Source organism: Petromyzon marinus, chromosome 2 (assembly GCF_048934315.1).
Source record: "Petromyzon marinus isolate PM22_M1 ecotype Great Lakes invasive population chromosome 2, UKy_Petmar_22M1.pri1.0, whole genome shotgun sequence".
NCBI classification, from domain to species: Eukaryota; Metazoa; Chordata; class Hyperoartia; order Petromyzontiformes; family Petromyzontidae; genus Petromyzon; species Petromyzon marinus.
This window is the reverse complement of record NC_133668.1, coordinates 7,142,031-7,160,434: the sequence shown is the minus strand read 5'-3', so window position 1 is coordinate 7,160,434 and position 18,404 is coordinate 7,142,031. Positions and strand designations below refer to the sequence as shown.

At 49.0% G+C, this 18,404-nt stretch overlaps 1 protein-coding gene across 1 annotated transcript in view; it reads right to left on the bottom strand.

The window, feature by feature from the left end:
- Positions 1 to 18,404, bottom strand: part of LOC116948694 (enteropeptidase-like) — a 28,632-nt gene that overhangs the window by 8,249 nt on the left and 1,979 nt on the right. Inside the window, exons 2-13 of the mRNA XM_076069240.1 lie at positions 17,090 to 17,205; positions 11,303 to 11,370; positions 10,779 to 10,951; positions 8,853 to 9,119; positions 7,369 to 7,455; positions 6,059 to 6,184; positions 5,281 to 5,421; positions 3,911 to 4,021; positions 2,802 to 2,934; positions 2,351 to 2,446; positions 1,707 to 1,756; positions 317 to 485 (exon numbers count right to left, since the gene is read on the bottom strand). Coding sequence (XP_075925355.1) covers positions 317 to 485; positions 1,707 to 1,756; positions 2,351 to 2,446; positions 2,802 to 2,934; positions 3,911 to 4,021; positions 5,281 to 5,421; positions 6,059 to 6,184; positions 7,369 to 7,455; positions 8,853 to 9,119; positions 10,779 to 10,951; positions 11,303 to 11,370; positions 17,090 to 17,205 — 1,537 coding nt within the window. The remainder of the gene's footprint in view (positions 1 to 316; positions 486 to 1,706; positions 1,757 to 2,350; positions 2,447 to 2,801; positions 2,935 to 3,910; positions 4,022 to 5,280; positions 5,422 to 6,058; positions 6,185 to 7,368; positions 7,456 to 8,852; positions 9,120 to 10,778; positions 10,952 to 11,302; positions 11,371 to 17,089; positions 17,206 to 18,404) is intronic.

The following is an 18,404-nucleotide window of genomic DNA, read 5'->3' as shown; positions in this document are numbered from 1 at the left end:
ATAGAACACAACGCACAAAAATACAACACGGCACATAACTCACAAAGTATAATGAGCAGCACACAACACCCTACATATAAAACACACACACACACACAGGAGGCCTTCATCCAGCAAGGGTTGTAACCTCACCAGTAGGATACAGAATTAATCAAAGTCTCTTTACAGAGCCCCAACCAATGGTTGGCTGGTGCAGCAGGAACAGCGAGGGAAGATACGCGAGACGTTCAGAGGGCAGCGTGGACAGCCGGGGGCTCTCTGGGCAGCGTGGCCAGCTGTCGCCCCATCCAAACCCCCCCCCCCCCCTGAGACGCACCCCCTGACGCAGTGCGCGGCGGTGAGGAGCCAGTCTCTGGACAGCAGCGACGCCCCGCACAGGTGCCGCTCCTTGGAGCGCAGATCCACCATCCACGGCCACGCGCCAGGCGCCGCGTCGCTCCCGTGCACCACGCGGCTCTCCGGCACGAGCCGCCGCCTCCCGCACGCTAAAACCACGGGGACGAAGACAAAAATCCTCCTCCGTGTAGCCCTTCAACAGACTGTTGGGGCAAGTGCCGTTAGCGAGGAGCAACCCATTAAGGCCGACACGGCGCACAAGGGGAGGCCCTAGGACCGGTTCAGATAACCGTCACTGGTATTGGCCGTGAGCGGGATTCCAACTCGGGTAACCTGGTTAATAGCGCAGTGCGAACTCGACACACACAGACAAAGATCCCCCGCGTAGCCGACACGGGCTGCGATTGGAGCAAATGCTGTTCGCGAGCAACCTTTCGAGGCCGACACGGCACACGAGGGTGGTGGCGCGGCCAGCACCATGCCCCGGCTGCCGTCATTTACACACCGCAGTCGACTTAGCGGAGGCCTGGGACCGGTTCAGGTCATCGCCAATGATCTTAGCCGAGGGCGAAAATCGAACGTGGACTGCCGGATTCGTAGCGCAGTGCACTGCTACAACCACTGCACTACCGCCTCCCCACACGGGAGACTAAGGAACGCACATGCGTACGCTCGTGGAGAGTGCGACACTTACATCATTGTCACGCCAGCACAGTGAGGGTCGCACCGTTACGTGAGTGATGTGGAACCCTTTACACGAGCTCATGGGTGGCAGCGCTGTGACACGAGAATGTGATCGCTCGTAGACCAACGCACAGCCGCGTGAAAGTGTACTACACGCGTGCGTGCTCCATTCCACTGGCTCACAATCCAATCCCAGATCAATTTCAAGATCATCCTCACCAACTCCCAAGATCCGCTAATGACTCGCCCCTGCCTGGCTCTCCCGTCGCATCTCACTCTGCTCCCCTGCACGCACTCTCCGCTAAAGCGACCGAGGCTTTCCCTCGAAGCCTCCAGTCAACCTTTGCTAAGCGGGAGGTCACTGTTTCTCCTCTGCTGCCAACACGGTCTGGAACTCCCTTCCCCCAGCCACCCGTGCTGTCGACTTCCCTGCACCTGTTCAAGTCCAGCCTCAAGACCTCCTCCTCTGCGTATCACTATCTTTTACTCTTCATTAAGTAAATAAAATACACCTCCATATCCCCATGATGCCGCCACCGTGTTCCGTACTGCACCTTGATAGGTGGTCGTATTTAATGGTGCGTGAGTGCGAAACGTGCGGTTGACTCGCACTCACGAACGTGGGGGAGAAGGTGGCACAGTGGCACACGCGTGCATTCGCGAGCAACACGGCAACCTCAGCTGACCTTTAGGGATGCAGTTCACGTACAGCACGCGGCCGGCGTCACAGCTCTCACTGTCGGCAGAAGGGAAAACGAGGGTGTTTGGTCAACGTATCATTTTTCAGTGACCGCCAAAGAGTCTTGGCCGCTCCACCAGACTTGGGCCCCCTGCCCAGAGCCTGCGGGGATGGCTCGTGGGCGGTAAGGATATGGGGGCAGAATGTTCCAGGAATATCTCGTCAGGAATGCTGTTTATTTTTTGCTGTGGCTCTGCATGATGACGACGATGATTATTCAGAGTTTTGTGAGCGTAATGATGAACTCAGCCCACACGTTCAGTGATAATATATACAGTGATAATATATACAGCGCGCTTGGGCAAGACACCGCGAGAAGGGACGCTAGCCTTTGGGTCAAGAGTAATAACGGAGTAGCAGCCAAGGATGGAACGCGTCCGAGAGGATCGTGAGAGATGGCGGCGCTTCGGGACTTCCTTCATCCAGCAGTGAATCGACCATGGCTGATGATGATGAAATGTGTACGGTACTGCCAGCTCGCACATGCTCACACAGATTTTGTGTGTGTGTCACCACGTATGATGAGACTGGTGATGAGCTCTATGCCCCACCCCCTGCCATGTGGGAGGAAGCGGGCTCGGCACGGCAGACCTGATCACTGCACCCACGCTGCTGCTGCTGCTGTTGAAGAGGGAGACGTAGGGGCCATAGCCCGCGGCGGCCACCAACGCACTGCCGTTCAATCCCCTGCGGCAATGGAAACACATCGAGCACGCTCAGCAACTCTGGGTGGCAATGGATATAAAGAGACCTTCGCTCTGTCTCCGCGTATAAATACAATATTTCGTAGTCATTGGCCTATTGCAATTGTAGACCAATACTATCCAGCGGCGTGTTTCGTAGAGCAAACCTACAGACCAGTTCTGACCTGCAGCCGAGTCACGCTTGTTAAACAAATGTTGCCGTGTTGCTAGCGGTTATCCGTCTAGAAATCTAACGGTCCGACGACTAAAACGGATTTTTTTTTTAAATATGTGGAGATGCAGAGCGGATAAAATTTAGTTTTTTTTAAATATTTGACTTGTGAAATGTAAGCGCTCACGGGTATCCCGTGGAGAGACAGGTGTTTCTGGCCAGCTCCTCCAAGCTGTCGTTGGCGCACAGGCCACGCCACCGGCCGTGCACGTAGAGCTGCACCACGCCGCTCGCCACCACCGTGCTGTTCACCAGCCGCGCTGCAAGGAGACGCCCGCGCGTTAGGGCTCTCGCCGTCACTCGACGGGGACGACGCGTGGAGGGTCGCGGCTGGCACGTGCCGCCGCTGCCAGCAGGGGGCATGCTGGCACTCTGGCAGTGTTCTTCACTGATTTTCAGAGGTGGGGGGTGGGTGGAGCACTTTCGCCGATAAGACATCATCAGTGTGAGGTTACACTTGAAGCCATTGAGGGTTTGACAGCAGCACGATGATGATGGGGGGTATTTTTATATTTGCGTATTGTCGGGGGGGGGGGGGGCGCATGTCAGGGGCCGCACTAAAGGCCACCAGGGGGCCGTCAGTGGCCCATGGGCCTTGCAATGAAGAACACTTCACTCGGGCGAGGGGTGTGTTGGCTTTTTCGAGCACAGGCCACATTGAGGGTCACGTGGAAACCTAGCGAACGTGACGTCGCATTAACGAGAGTGCCGGTCACGTTGTAATTCGTGTATTTGTTAACACGCGTCCCTAGCCTGGTCACGGCAAAGAGTCGGCTGAGTTGTTTAACCAAATTGGCACGAAGCTCGTCACACACCACCATCAACCCAAACAAAGCATCGGCAACCCTTTAAATCCATATCGGGTCTAAACGCAATCGTCGCATCTCAAGACGCTTTTGCAAAATGGGGAAACAAAAACTAAGTTAGGGTAGAAAGAGGGGTGGTGAGGGCAGGGAAACACGGGAGAGTGAAGAGGGAGCAACACCGCAGCACAACCATGGACAAAGAAAACTGTGGCCCAGTGCCAACACCAACAACAAGCGGCACCACGGACAGCCAGCGCAGCCAGGGCAGCACCAGCTCAAGCCTATGGCTTGCTCCGAGGGGCTGGGACCTCTTGACGCACGTAGACTGGCAGCAGATGTCAGAAATGTGTTGGCCCTCGCTCCCAGCGTTTGTTGCAGATTCCCCCAGGGGCATGGTGGCCACACAGCAGGTGGGATAGCGGCGCTTTACCACAGTGCTTCTCGTCGGACGTGTCCGTGCAGTCGGGACGTCCGTCGCACACCGCCGAGCTCGGCACGCACTGGTAGTTGTCGCACTGCGACTCGTCGTTCCCGCAGAGCGCTGGAAAAAAACACGGTCATAGCCGGGGCAGCCACTGTTAGCAGCATCACCACTGTTAGCACCACCATCACCACCGCTGTTAGCGACAACCAGCACTGTTAGCACCACCATCACCACCGCTGTTAGCACCACCATCACCACCGCTGTTAGCACCACCATGACCACCGCTGTTAGCGACAGCCACCACTGTTAGTAGCATCACCACTGTTAGCACCACCATCAACACCGCTGTTAGCACCACCATCACCACCGCTTTTAGCACCACCATGACCACTGCTGTTAGCGACAGCCACCACTGTTAGCAGCATCACCACTGTTAGCACCACCATCACCACCGCTGTTAGCGACAACCACCACTGTTAGCAGCATCACCACTGTTAGCACCACCATCACCACCGCTGTTAGCGACAAGCCACCACTGTTAGCATCACCACTGTTAGCACCACCATCTCCACCGCTGTTAGCACCACCATCACCACCGCTGTTAGCGACAACCACCACTGTTAGCACCACCACCACTGTTAGCAACATCATCACCACCGCTGTTAGCACCACCATCACCACCACTGTTAGCACCACCACCACTGTTAGCAGCATCACCATTATTAGCAACAACCACCACTATTAGCACCACCACTACTGTTAGCACCACCATCACCACCACTGTTATCAACAACCACCACTGTTAGCACCACCACCACTGTTAGCACCACCATCACCACCACTGTTAGCGACAACCACCACTGTTAGCAGCATCACCACTGTTAGCACCACCATCACCACTGTTAGCAACAACCACCACTATTAGCACCACCCCACTGTTAGCACCATCACCAATGTTTACACCACCACCACTTTTAGCACCACGACCACCACCACTGTTAGCAGCATCACCACTATTAGTACCACCACCATCAACCACTGTTAGCACCACCACCACCAATGTTAGAAAAGGTATGTTTTAACATTTTTCACACCGTACGTAGCCAACCGTGCTCATCGAAGGTGCGGGGGAAGGATAGGGTGAGTGAGAGGGTAGCACCACTGGTGGGGTGACTAGTTAGTTAGGGTTGGTTATTATACCCTGTCCTCAAAACTCTTTGCCCTCATCCCCATCCCCCGCATCCTCCGCTCACCTTCACGAAGTGTGATCTGAGGTTGTGGTTACTTTCACCTCGAGTGTTCACAGCGGAGCTTGGCGGCGGGGAAGCAAAAACACTCAAGTGTCGTTTGGTGCAGGGGGTGGTGGAGGTGCGTACGGGGCATGCCGAGTCGGAAGCCGGTGGTGAAGTTTGCAAGGAAGCCCTTGGAGTTAGTGACGAAGTCACTTCTGAAGCGCACCGTCATCACGCTGCCCGTCGAGAACAGATCGCGCCCAGGTCCACTGCCTGAAAAGATCCCTGCACGGACAGATGCGCGCACACATACAAAGACAAATATCCCCCGTAAAGCCTTGACAGACTGTTGAGGCAAGTGCTGTTCGCGACCACCTATGAAGGCCGACACGGCACACGAGGGGGCGGGTGACAAGCACCACGCACGGTCACCTTTGTCTCCCCCAGTGGTGATATTTACACACCGCACCAGGGACTTATTTGAGACTGAGTCGTCCTAGGGCAGGTCCACGACCGGTTCAGATAATCGTCACTGGTGTTGGCTGTAAGTGGGAATCGAACTCGGGCCGCAGGGTTCGTAGCACCGCAGCACTACTGCTCCCCATACAAGTGTAGTGCAGTAGAACCACGCGGAGACGAATACTTTAAGGGCTGTTGCCATTTATTAAAACACTGTCACACTCGACATCCTACGCTCACACCAGTGTAGATGCACTCTATCTCGGTCATTTACCCCGGACACAGAATACTATTTGGGTCCTACCCTCGGCTATCCTTTGGCTCTCTCACTCGTCTGCCCGAAGTGGGGGTTCAGCCAACACCGCTCCGCGACGAGGAGAGAGACTCTCTTCCAGCCGACCCTTTACTGAATACTACGGGACCCTACCCTCGGCCCACCCCACCACGTCCTCCCGGAGTTTACCGATGAGCATCGCGCTGGTGCTGTTGCCGTCATAGACCATCACCATGTCATTGTGAGTCTCCGTGTCGAAGTCCTGGAAGTGCAGCTGCACATTGTCGCCCTCCTGTGCCCGCAGGAACCAGAAGCCTGCGGGACACATAAACATGTATGTTGAACTGTACGTAGCCAACCGTGCTAATCGGAGGTGCAGGGAAAAAAGACTAAACACAAAAAGCAGTTCTAAAGAAAAGAGTTTTGAATATAGATTATTTAAAAGTACACCGCTCCAGTGCCTTTCTCATATTGGAAGGAAGAGTGTTCCAGACGGCCGCAGAAGCACATCTGAACACGCGCGATGCAGTGACCATCTTGTGGACAGGTTTATCATCTCTCCCGTCTTCACGTCTGTCTCCTGTCTGCTGCCTATATTTTGTCTCCAATCTTTAGCGCACCACGGTGCCGAGATGTTAACTACCTCGCCTGGTATACAGAAGGTTTGTGGGTTCGATCCCAACCCTGACGCCTGTATATTTGGAGTTTTCACAATATCCCTGTAGTTGCATGGATTTTTCTCCGGGTCCTCCGTTTTTTTCCCTCCACATTTAGAAACATGCTTTTAGAGTATTTGGCTGCAATACATTTCCACGTGATAAGCCACTTCGTTGAGTTATCATTTGGTGGCCAGGTCGCTTCTGAAAAAGAGCTATAGAGCTCAATGGGCCTTACCTGGTAAAATAAAAAATAGTTTATAGTTTTTTTATAGTTTTAGTTTTTTTATAGTTTTAGTTTTTATATCTGTCTCTTGTCTATACGTGTTTCCTGTCATAATCTGTTCCCTGTCTTTATGGGGCAGAGACGTGGCCTCATGCCAGGCACTCATACAAGTGTTGTGTGCTAAATGACGACGCGGAGGCAGGTCTTCATGTAGGGGTTTGCGCCGGTTCATTAACAAGGGTTGGTGACAACTGTCACCAGAGGAAGGTGCCCTACACTTGGTCCTTCACGCGGACCCCCGGCTCTGTCTGTCCCTAGCTCGGCTATCTCTTGGGCTCTCTCTCCCTCGAGTCGGATCGGGGGTTCAGCCAACCCCGACCGACCGAGGAGAGCAGCACCTTCCACGACTACCGCCGGCTTCTCTCCAGACTCCCTGAGCTCTACCCCTCTGACTGTCTCTTCAACTGCTCTCCATCCCGGGCTCCCACAACGACCCCGTTACGTCACGTCCCCAAACTACTCCTCTACACAAGCACTCACGCAGAGCACTCCGCAGCTCACATGGGGCACTCACTCGTACAGGTCACTCGTACACGACACTCATACAGTGCGCTCACAAAGGGTGTTGACGCTGTAGTTGTTGGGGTAGTTGGGAGACGAGAACGTCGTGTTGGGTTCCCAGAGCTCGACAGAGCCGCAGGACTCTGCAAATCAAATACAAAAATTGGAACGTTCGCTATTCTCCATGTTCGTGCTGTGGCACAAGAATTGTCACTCGGGCGTTCTGCTTCACAGACGAGTACTGTCTGCAGTAGAGGCCGACCGAAACTGAATTTTTGGTTTCGGCCAAAACCGAAACCAGACCGAAAGTAAAAAAAATACTTTCGGACGAAACCGAAACTATGCTGAAAGTGGCCATTTGCCAACTTTCAGCGCCGAAGCCGAAACCGAATTTCGGTCGGCCTCTAGTCTGCAGTACTTGCACAGTCGAGGGGGATATTGACATGTGGCTGTACCCATTTAGGTGGTTTGTGAGTCATTTTAAAATTTGCTAAAATTTGGACCCTGATACTGGCAAGCATGGCCTACTCTTTCGCAAATGTGACGGGATCTGTATCTATATTGAACTTCTTTCCCACCGTACGTAGCCAACCGTGCTAATCGGAGGTGCGGGGACAACAACATAAGCAGACGGTGCGTAATTTTGGTTAACTTGGGCGGCTGCTGAATTAGAACAGCGAACCTCGGCAAAAAGCAGCAAACGTGTTACCACTTGGCCGTGTCAACATCGTGGAGTGTAACCAACAGCTCAGGGGTGAATACGGGGCCTCTCAGTGTAAGACTATAAACGATGGGATTCCTACACTCCTGTCCTCATGGCTGTCGACCATCGCTGCTCGTTTGTCCACATTTGTCAGTCAATTTCGGTAAAATTAAGATTTTTATGTATGTTCAACTTCTTTCGCACCGTAAGTAACCAACCGCGCTAATTGGAAGTGCGGACGAAGGAGAACAAAACTAAACACAAAAAGCAGTTCTAAAGAAATTCGTTTTCAATTTAGATTTAAATGTCACTGCACATCGCATGGATTTGACGATTGGTAGCAATGAAATGTGGATTTGCGTGAATACTCTTATACTGATGCTGTTCAGTGCCGGATTATCCTAGTAGCAAAAGTAGCTACATATGTAGTAGTAGCTACGGGCCCCGCACTTTCAAGGGCCCAGCGCTAAATGCTTTCAAGCTATCAATTCCGGTTCAGTGATTCTGCACTTGCTTTATTACTATAGTGCTATACTGCCTTCAACTTTTATGAACGACTGGGTGTTTAAGGTTAGCGATTTGTCGTATTATCTGGCTGTAATAGCAAATAAAAAAATACAATTTACTATGCAAGTAAAAAATCTGTGTTTTAATATTAACTTGTTTTATTTATTTAGGGCCCCATTATAACGTATGATACAGGCCTTAATCCGGCACTGCTACTGTTTAAACCAAAGATGACGTAGTTGAAAATGGCAGTGCCTACAACTACCTAACATGGCAGTCGATAACCGAACAACAAGATCGTGCAGTGCATACAATATAATGTGGTCGTACCTTTTGATGTGACGGGGACCAAAGTAGACGTTAAGGTCGGTGCGCTGGTATTGTTTGGAGCTGGAGTGGGTTTGTAGCTCGGTGTGCTGGTCTTGTTTGGAGCTGGAGTGGGTTTGTAGCTCGGTGTGCTGGTATTGTTTGGAGCTGGAGTGGGTTTGAAGGTTGGTGCGCTGGTCTTGTTTGGAGCTGGAGTGGGTTTGAAGGTTGGTGGGCTGGTCTTGTTTGGAGCTGGAGTGGGTTTGAAGGTTGGTATGCTCGGCTTGTCACCTGTGTGTTTACGAAGGTTACTGTCAGATTTATTCCTTGAGCTGTCAATCAATACTTTTGTGATGGATATTACTAGGGTTCAAAAGAATAAGGTATGAATTGCGTCCAATATGTACAGTTTTAAAGGTCAAATTTTATTATATCAGATATTTGATATAATGATTACAGGGGTATAGTAGCTTGGCTTACTGAGTGAATGTCTATATCAGGGAAGAGTACATGTTCAAAATAAAATGCATTTTTTTTTTAATTAAAAATGAGTGCACCATTTTTGTTGTATCCAGGAGAGCCACACTGAGTCATATGACTTTCATTCAGGAGGATTCTACATTGTTTCTTACATTCAATTGAGATTTTTTTTCAGACAATTAGTGAGTCTCAATGCACGTGCGAGGAAACCGGAGCACCCGGAGAAAACCCACACACACGAAGGGGCAACACACTCCTCCCGTAAGATGGACACAGATGACGATTAGTCCTCACTCCATACTTTGCTGTACTGCCTTCTCCTGGCGAGCCAGGGTGTGAGACACCTCGGCACCCACGGCAAGGGAGTTTTCACAACATTTGTGTGATCCACCAACCCCGTGACTACATGGTGCTGGATTACAGGCGTGTACCACCACTGTCCCGATACGTATGCCATCTGAAGGTGCCATAAAATAGAAAAGGAAAGACTCGAGCATTATTAGATCATGGGGAAAGATTAGGTTTTTGTTATTGTTTGTTTTGGTAAAGGGGAGGAAATTTTAGCAAGAGCAGGACACGTTAACATCTGGACAGATGGAAACTCCTCAACTACTAAGTTCCCTGTATTGTTTAGCACACAAAAATACACATCTTAAATTGCTAGCCACTCTAAGCAGTGGCGTAGCTCTTGAGTGTGCAGGCAGTGCAACTGCACCGGGGCCCACAGGCCTAAGGGGCCTCGGCAATAGGCCACAAAGATGGGGGAAATTGGACAGGGGCCACTTTTCGTTCGTTGGACCAGGGCCGATGCCAACTACAAGAGGTCATTGAACGGTACAACATTCACACCACAGACAGTGTGAAACCACCAAAGATACATGATGTAGCTCAAAGTCAGAGGACCCCATCGAAGGTGACATCACAGTAGACCAAATGGCATCTGATTTAAAAGCTACTTCCTCTCAGCAAATGTAATTCGGCTGTCGGTAGGGCATACTGCTGAATATAAATCTGCCCGGTGATTTATATCACAGTGCGGTGGTTTTAGTGGATGGTGGCGTTTGCCTCTCAGGTGTAGTTCATCTCCTGGTAAAAAATATGCTGCCTCTTGCAGTGGCTGTGCTTCTTTGGCCTACTGAAAATGTTCCTGCCTTTGGTGATGCTTTGATTACCCAGGGTCCCACGACTGTTAGTTGTGGTATCACTGTCACTTTCACAGTTTTGCTCAATGGAAGGGGGGGGGGGTCCTGCAATCCAAAGAATATTCCTTGAAGGCCCGGTGTCGAATTTATGACGCATATAAAGAGCCGGGTGGCCAGGTGCGGTGACATGAACCCCGTCGGTCACGATGTCAGCTCGACTTTACACTGCTCTTGTGAGCGTGGTTAGAGGTAACACATCGGAGCTTGAGAAGCTGTTTTCCGTGCGTGACATCATGCACGCGGACCCACGGTGAGCCGTCGAACGCACCGTACACTTGCACGCTAGCGATGTCCACTTCGAAGGGCGGCAGGAAGCCCACGTTGGACACCGGCGTGCTGGGGCTGATGGCTGCCAGCAGGGTCTCCTGGGCGGTCCCCACGAGCCCCTCGGACATGGCCAGCGTGAACTTGAGCCCCAGCAATACCCACACGCTGCCCTGCCTGAACGCACGCATTCTTGCTCAATCGGCGTTGCCACCTCCGAGGTGCAAAACAAAAAAAAAACCGGGACGTGTCACGATAATAAGAATATCTCACCGCAGTATACCAGAAGAGGGGAGAACTACATGGAAATAAATTGTCTTGAGTGGTGTATAATTTATGAAAATTGACAAAACAATAATCAAGATTTTTTTTTTCCCCGGAAAGGCTAAAATATTTTCCAGGACAGCTACCTCAAATGTACGTATGTGTGTGTGTTGAACTTCTGTCGCATCTTACATAGCCACCTGTGTTAACCGGAGGTGCGGAAGGGTAATCACGGGAAAAGGAGGACAGATGGCAATCACTCACTCAAACGCCACCACGCGACAGCCGGCGTAGTCGTTCTTCATGGAGCTTTCTGAATAAACTTTGTTAATCTGCAGGACACGTAGACATCGGACCTCACATGACAAAGTAACTGCACAAGTACCTTTTTTTATTTAAAGCTTTCGTGACTGCAGGGATTCGTATTCTTGGTTCTTTTGGTAAAGTCACTTAGAGGGTAAACAATAAAATACTAAAAATATAAAACAATAAAATAATAAAAATATAAAACAATAAAATTATCTTGCTTTATATTTTTATTATTTTATTGTTTCCCTTCTACGTGACTTTACCGAAAGAACCAAGAATATAAATACCTTATTCCTTACTGTAATCCAGTGTTCTTCACTAATTTTCAGAGGGGGGGGCACTTTTGCCGATAAGACCTCACGGGTCGTGAGGTCTCGCCACACGTTTGAACCCATTGTGGGGTTTGACAGCACGATGATGATGGAGGGTGTTTTGACATGTGTTTTTTTACCTGGTTAAATAAAGGCAAATAAGGGGCCGCACTAAAGGCCACCACGGGTCGCCAGTGGCCCGTGGGCCTTGCAATGAAGAACACTGGTCGAACCCTGGGCAAGATTCCAAGGTAGGATCAAATCACAGAGTTTGCATACTGTGTTGAACCGAACCCGGATCTTGTGCCTGCTCAAGATTTTGGAAATATTTTTGGTGGCCCCTGCTATGTATGGCAAGGTGATGGTTTTGATTGGGTCCTCAGATGGTTCTCTCCCCATGGTTGGGATACAGCTTTGCGGATTGTGCGGTCTGAGTATTCATTCATCTTGAGGGCTTGGTGTACGTGCTCAAGCTCACTGGCTAGGTGGTGCTGGTCGGAGATACAGTGTTTTGATGAGGAAATTCTTCTGGGCTGGATGGTGGTGGGAATCAGGCTTTAGATAGGAATCAGTGTGGGTGGCTTTCCTGTAGACAGTGTCCCAACGAGCCATCAGGTCTCTTCTCGATCAAAACATCCAGGAATGGTAGTTTGCCATCATTTTCCACTTCCATGGTGAATTTGATGGATCGGTGTATGGAATTGATGTGGTTGAAAAATTGGTCCAGTGCTGTCTGGCCATGTGGCCAGATGACGAACGTGTGATCTACGTATCTCTTCCACAAGGAAGGACGTAGGGTGGATGTCAGGATGGCATCAGTTTTAAATTTCTCCATGAAAACATTCGCTACTACTGGCGACAAGGGAGAACCCATAGGGGTACCTTCATTCTGTTTGTAGAATGTACCATTACAGGTTAAGTAAGTGTTGGACCAATTCTTCAATGATTGCAATGGTGTCAGGCACAGGTACCTTGGTGAACAGAGAGATTACATCGAAACTGACAAGCAAATCATCTGGAGATAGTGAGATGTCCTTGATTAGAGAAACCAAGTGAGCTGAGTTAAGTACAGCTGAGGTGGTCTTGCCCGTGAATGGAAGCAGGGTCTCAGACAGAAATCGGGCCAGTTTGTAGGTGGGTGAGTTAATGGTAGATACGATAGGACGGAGTGGAGTACCTTCTTTATGGATTTTTGGAAGGCCATAAAATCTGGGTGGTCTATCAGCCGAATGTTTTAGAGAGAGCTGCTTGGTCGAAGGACGTTATTAACCAGGTAAAGTCTTAACTGGCTGCGATGTTTCCTTCCGACCTGCCGAGTTTTAGCAGTTATTTCCCACTTATCTGAGTTGCATTGCCAGGTTGTATGTCTTTACATTGGCGTGCTGGATGCCTCACCGGCACTGCCGCCGCTGCTCCTTTCCCTCGATGCGGCGGTGACGCTCGTGTTGTGACGGACTGTGACTTGCTGCGGTGTTTCTGTCTCTGTGTGTGTCTCTCACGATCACGCGCGTGTCTCTCATGATCACACGCGTGTCTCTCACGATCACTTGTGTTGTGATCGGTGCACTTCTAGATTTAAAGCTTTCGTGACTGCAAGGATCCATACTCTTTGGTTCTATCCAGCGTTGTCCTCTGGACAGTCTGGTCCCTTCACTCACTCACTCACTCACTCCACTCATTCACTCCACTCACTCCACTCACTCACTCCACTCACTCACTCCACTCACTTACTCCACTCACTCACTCCACTCACTCCACTCACTCACTCCACTCACTCACGCCACTCACTCACTCACTCCACTCACTCACTCGACTCACTCCACTCACTCCACTCACTCACCTCACTCACCTCACTCACTCACTCCACTCACTCCACTCACTCCACTCACTCACTCCACTCACTCACTCCACTCACTCCACTCACTCCACTCACTCACTCCACTCACTCACTCCACTCACTCCACTCACTCACTCCACTCACTCACTCCACTCACTCACTCCACTCACTTACTCCCCCCCCCCCCCCGCTGCTGGTCCGTCATGGTCCCCACCCGCTCCTGGTCCATCAATTAAGCAACCATTGGAAAGATGTTCTGAATCAAACCAAACATTAAACTAATTTTCAATGGTACAGTATATTTTTTAAGTAGTGGTATCCCAAACTTTCGCAGCTGCTTAAATTCCCTTTTTCACACCATCAATATGTGGGCTCCCCCCTCTCCCCCTCGCCTGTCTGCACATGCTCCCCCCCAGTACATCGTCCTTCATTCTAAGTCCGCCAATGAAATGCTATTTTTTAATGCTAATTCCTTTGTCAGGGCGCTCTGCTTCCTCTCACACAGCTTAGATGTCGCGGTCTGAGCTTGACTGTGTTCACTCCAGCGCTGTCCTCTGGACAGTCTGGTCCCTTCACTCACTCCACTCACTCCACTCACTCACTCACTTCACTCACTCACTCCACTCACTCACTCACTCCACCCATTCACTCCACTCACTCACTCACTCCACCCATTCACTCCACTCACTCACTCCACTCACTCACTCACTCCACCCACTCACTCCACTCACTCACTCCACTCACTCACTCCACTCACTCACTCCACTCACTCCACTCACTCACTCACTCCACTCACTCACTCACTCCACTCACTCACTCCACTCACTCCACTCACTCACTCCACTCACTCCACTCACTCCACTCACTCACTCCACTCACTCACTCCACTCACTCCACTCACTCACTCACTCCACTCACTCACTCCACTCACTCACTCCACTCACTCACTCACTCCACTCACTCACTCACTCCACTCACTCACTCCACTCACTCACTCCACTCACTCACTCACTCCACTCACTCACTCCACTCACTCATTCCACTCACTCACTCACTCCACTCACTCACTCACTCCACTCACTCACTCTACTCCACTCACTCACTCCACTCACTCACTCCACTCACTCACTCCACTCACTCACTCTACTCACTCACTCCACTCACTCACTCCACTCACTCACTCACTCCACTCACTCACTCCACTCACTCACTCACTCCACTCACTCACTCTACTCCCCCACCCCACCGCTGCTGGTCCGTTATGGTCCCCACCCGCTCCTGGTCCATCATGGCCCATGCACCTCCTACGTACATCGTGCTCATTTTTATGCTAATTCCTTTGCCAAGCGTTTTGCTTCCTCCCACACAGCTTAAAGGACGCGACTTGGGCTTGGCTGTTTTCACTCCAACGCTGTCCTCATGACAGCACGGTCCCTTCACCTGATGAAGGCCACTTGTGTTGTGGCCGACACGTCGTGAATTTTTTTTTTTACGTGACTTTACCGAATAGAACCAAAGAGTATCAGTGCACTTCTCTCGCTTGCGCCCTTTTATGCGGGTCTCTGACCCCCACCCCCCTCCCGGGTCTAAATAACACCGTGTCTCGCAGGCCGTTTTCTCTCTCACCTGAAGACGGTCGCTTGTTGTTGCGATCGAAACGTCGTGATCTATTATTTTGTCTACCTACGTGACTTTACCGAAAGAGTTATGGTTATTATTTTATCGTAAATAGCATTTAGTTTGGTTTCATTGGTTTATATGTTTCTGTACGCTTTATGACGTTGATAATTTGCTGTAATTCCGTAACGTGCGGCGAGGTTGGGGTTATATGTGTGTGGTACGGATATAATAATGTAAGCTCTGTCCAGGTCACCGATCTGGAAAATGTTTCTACACCGGGCATAACACATTTAGGCTACCCCTGGCTAATCGCTGTGGCTACTCATCACGTGCCTCTTCGCCAGTCTGCCACCGACCAGGTAAAATATTCAGTGAGAATCTGAGCCCCAAGAATACATCAGTTATATTATTATTATAGCCAACAGCAATGGCTGCATCTCGCTCTGATGTAACATTCCTAGCACCCGACTGAAATCAAAGTACAACTTGAGCCCACAATGACGTTTGAGATAAACCAGTGTGAGATTTTTCCACAGAGCTCGCGGTAGTCAAACACAAATTGATTAAAATCTAAATTATGAACAAAATAGAGCTCAAAATGTAACTGTCGTTTTGTCTCATTAAATAAACTCAAACTATATCATTACGAGATATTTTTCTTTTAAAGAATGTCTAAAAATACATTGGTCTATATTTCTTTAACTGTACTCGGAGGATAAACTTTCAAGACGATTTCCATGATGGGAGAATCAGATATTTATTTATACTGGAGGAATCCGATTAGCTATAAAGCTCTTTGTCATAGATGTCCAGTAGGGGCGGGTAAGAACGTCCCAACAATAAACTGTACAAAAACATGATAGGAGTGCAAAGTACAAAAAAGGTGAACAAATCACCCAAACACATACAAATAAAACTAAACCATCCCCATCCCACCAGCCAAAGCCCACTAAATATTAACTTATTTTTCAAAAGCGACCTGGCCATAAATTATAGTTTAACAAAGTGGTCCATCATTTGGACATTTATATCACCAAAATAATCTAAATAATTTCAATGCATGTTTCTACATGTGCAATAAGTGGGCCAGACCAGCAAAAGATTGTTTATTCAGCATTTTATCAGTGAGTCAATTGTGAGTCATTGTGTCAGTTGGTCCATTTGGCACACAATAAAAATGGTAAACGGGGACTGGGAATATCTGGACCCTTCCTTACTGTCAATCCGTTGCTGCTTCCGCATTATACTTTGTGGAAAATAATTGGTAAACGATCATATGGCTGGATGGCTAAGAGGTCAGAGCACTAAGCAGCTCTGTTCAATTTATTTTCTTTCTACTTGACTTTACCGAAATAACCAAAGAGTAATTCCTGCAGTCACGAAAGCTTCAAATCAAGTTTGAACTCTGTTCAAATCGAGGTTTTGGCCACCGATGATTACGTATGCATGTATGTTGAACTTGTTTCGCACCGTACGAAGTCAACCGTGCTAATCAGAGGTGCGGGGGGAGGACAACAAACTAAACAAGAAAATTAAATGAGGTTCTCGAGTGGTAATGTTCATGGTTTCAGTCTGGTCAACCATGACTGGAAAAAATGGCAAATCTGGTGTTTCACTTAATTTGGAAAATATTCTAGGCATGAGAATAATATAATATAATTGACTTTCATTCGATTATTATACCTTATCTCTGAAGTTTATCACGTGGAAAAGTGCGGTTCCCCCTGATGTCAATGAGAGTTCACTTGAAGTGATCTCAGATCTGTGATATCTGCTTCAGTGGACCATTCGCGAACATGTCGTGATGTACTGTTCTGAGAATTCCGAATGGACACTTTATCTCTTGACATGATCTAACTAGAAAAAGTTAACACATAGTAAAACATATTTGGTGAATATATTCCTGTTGGTTAAGCTACACATCACGTAGGGACCATACATTCTGGTGCAGGAGACGTTGAACGTTGATCTTACCGTGTGTTCAACATCAAAAGCCAGGATTTTGAATTCTGTCGAGGTCGGGTCATGCAACCGTGGGCTGTACAAGGCTCCTCCCACGATCTTCATCTTTCCGGAAATTTCATTTGTTTCTAAGTTGACCAAGACACAATTCTCATAAGCACCAAACTTGAGCAGTCGAGCATAAGGATACAAGTGCTGCCTGATCTTTATTTGGGTCACGTATAAATTGTTACAAATTTAGCCTGGATGAAAACGCCTGGCGTGTGTGATACAACACTGCGAACAACATCACACCCCCCCAAACAGTGTCATGTCTTCAAGGACATATTTACACAGTGACTTTATTGCACTGCATGCGACTTGTTTACAAGAAGGCTGGCTATTATTGACATGGAATTAGATATAACCATAACACAATCAATGCACGTACAAGCGCAGCACAATGTTGAGAAACTGCTGATGGTTTATTGCATAATGCTCGGAGGCTGAGAGCTTTTTACATGTGTCTGTGCGTAGTTTGATACCTATGGTTTTCCTTCCCGCATTATTTTCCTGTTATGATGGAATTTTCTTGTAATTTACAGATTTGACAATGTATGTATGTATGTTGAATTCCTTTCGCACCGTGCATAGCTAACCGCGCTAATCGGAGGTGCGCGTGGGAAGGATAACAATCTAAGCATAAAAAGCAGTTCTAAAGAAATTAGTTTTCAATCTAGTTTCAAGATTTCAAGTTATCATTTATTGATATAGCCCTGTGAGCCATGCGGCTCTTGAGTCGGGTGCAACCACAACAAGCTAAATATGAACAGAGAAACATCTTAAAGCGACGACGCGCAACATATATATCCTGGATAAACCAGCAAATCTTCCAGAAAATAAAAAAACACCGCATTACAACGCTGTGTGCAAAAATCCCTAAAAGTACACAGCTCATATCGGAAGAGCGTTCCAGACGGCCGCAGAAGCGCATGCGATGTACAGCTTAGGTTAAGCTTAGGTCTGCCAAATTACATGAGGGCTCACTGGTCTCGGATGCCACGCATACATTTACTTACTCGTACAACCCTGCGAACAGTATAGTATTTACTTGATGGTATTTGATTTTCAAAGAAAATGGTTGCAGACCGACAACATTTACTTTAAAATTGATGAGTGGCCGACCTTCGTCAAAGTCAAGTGGCAAAATGTGATGGCAATGTTGGAGGCAAAGGAGAGAAACGTGCCCGAGAGTACAGCTACCACCGGCGTGGTGGAGCGATGGTATTATTAGCTCACGTGCAGGAGGCAGATCGACTGTGGGGTCGCGAGACCACGAGGGATTGCA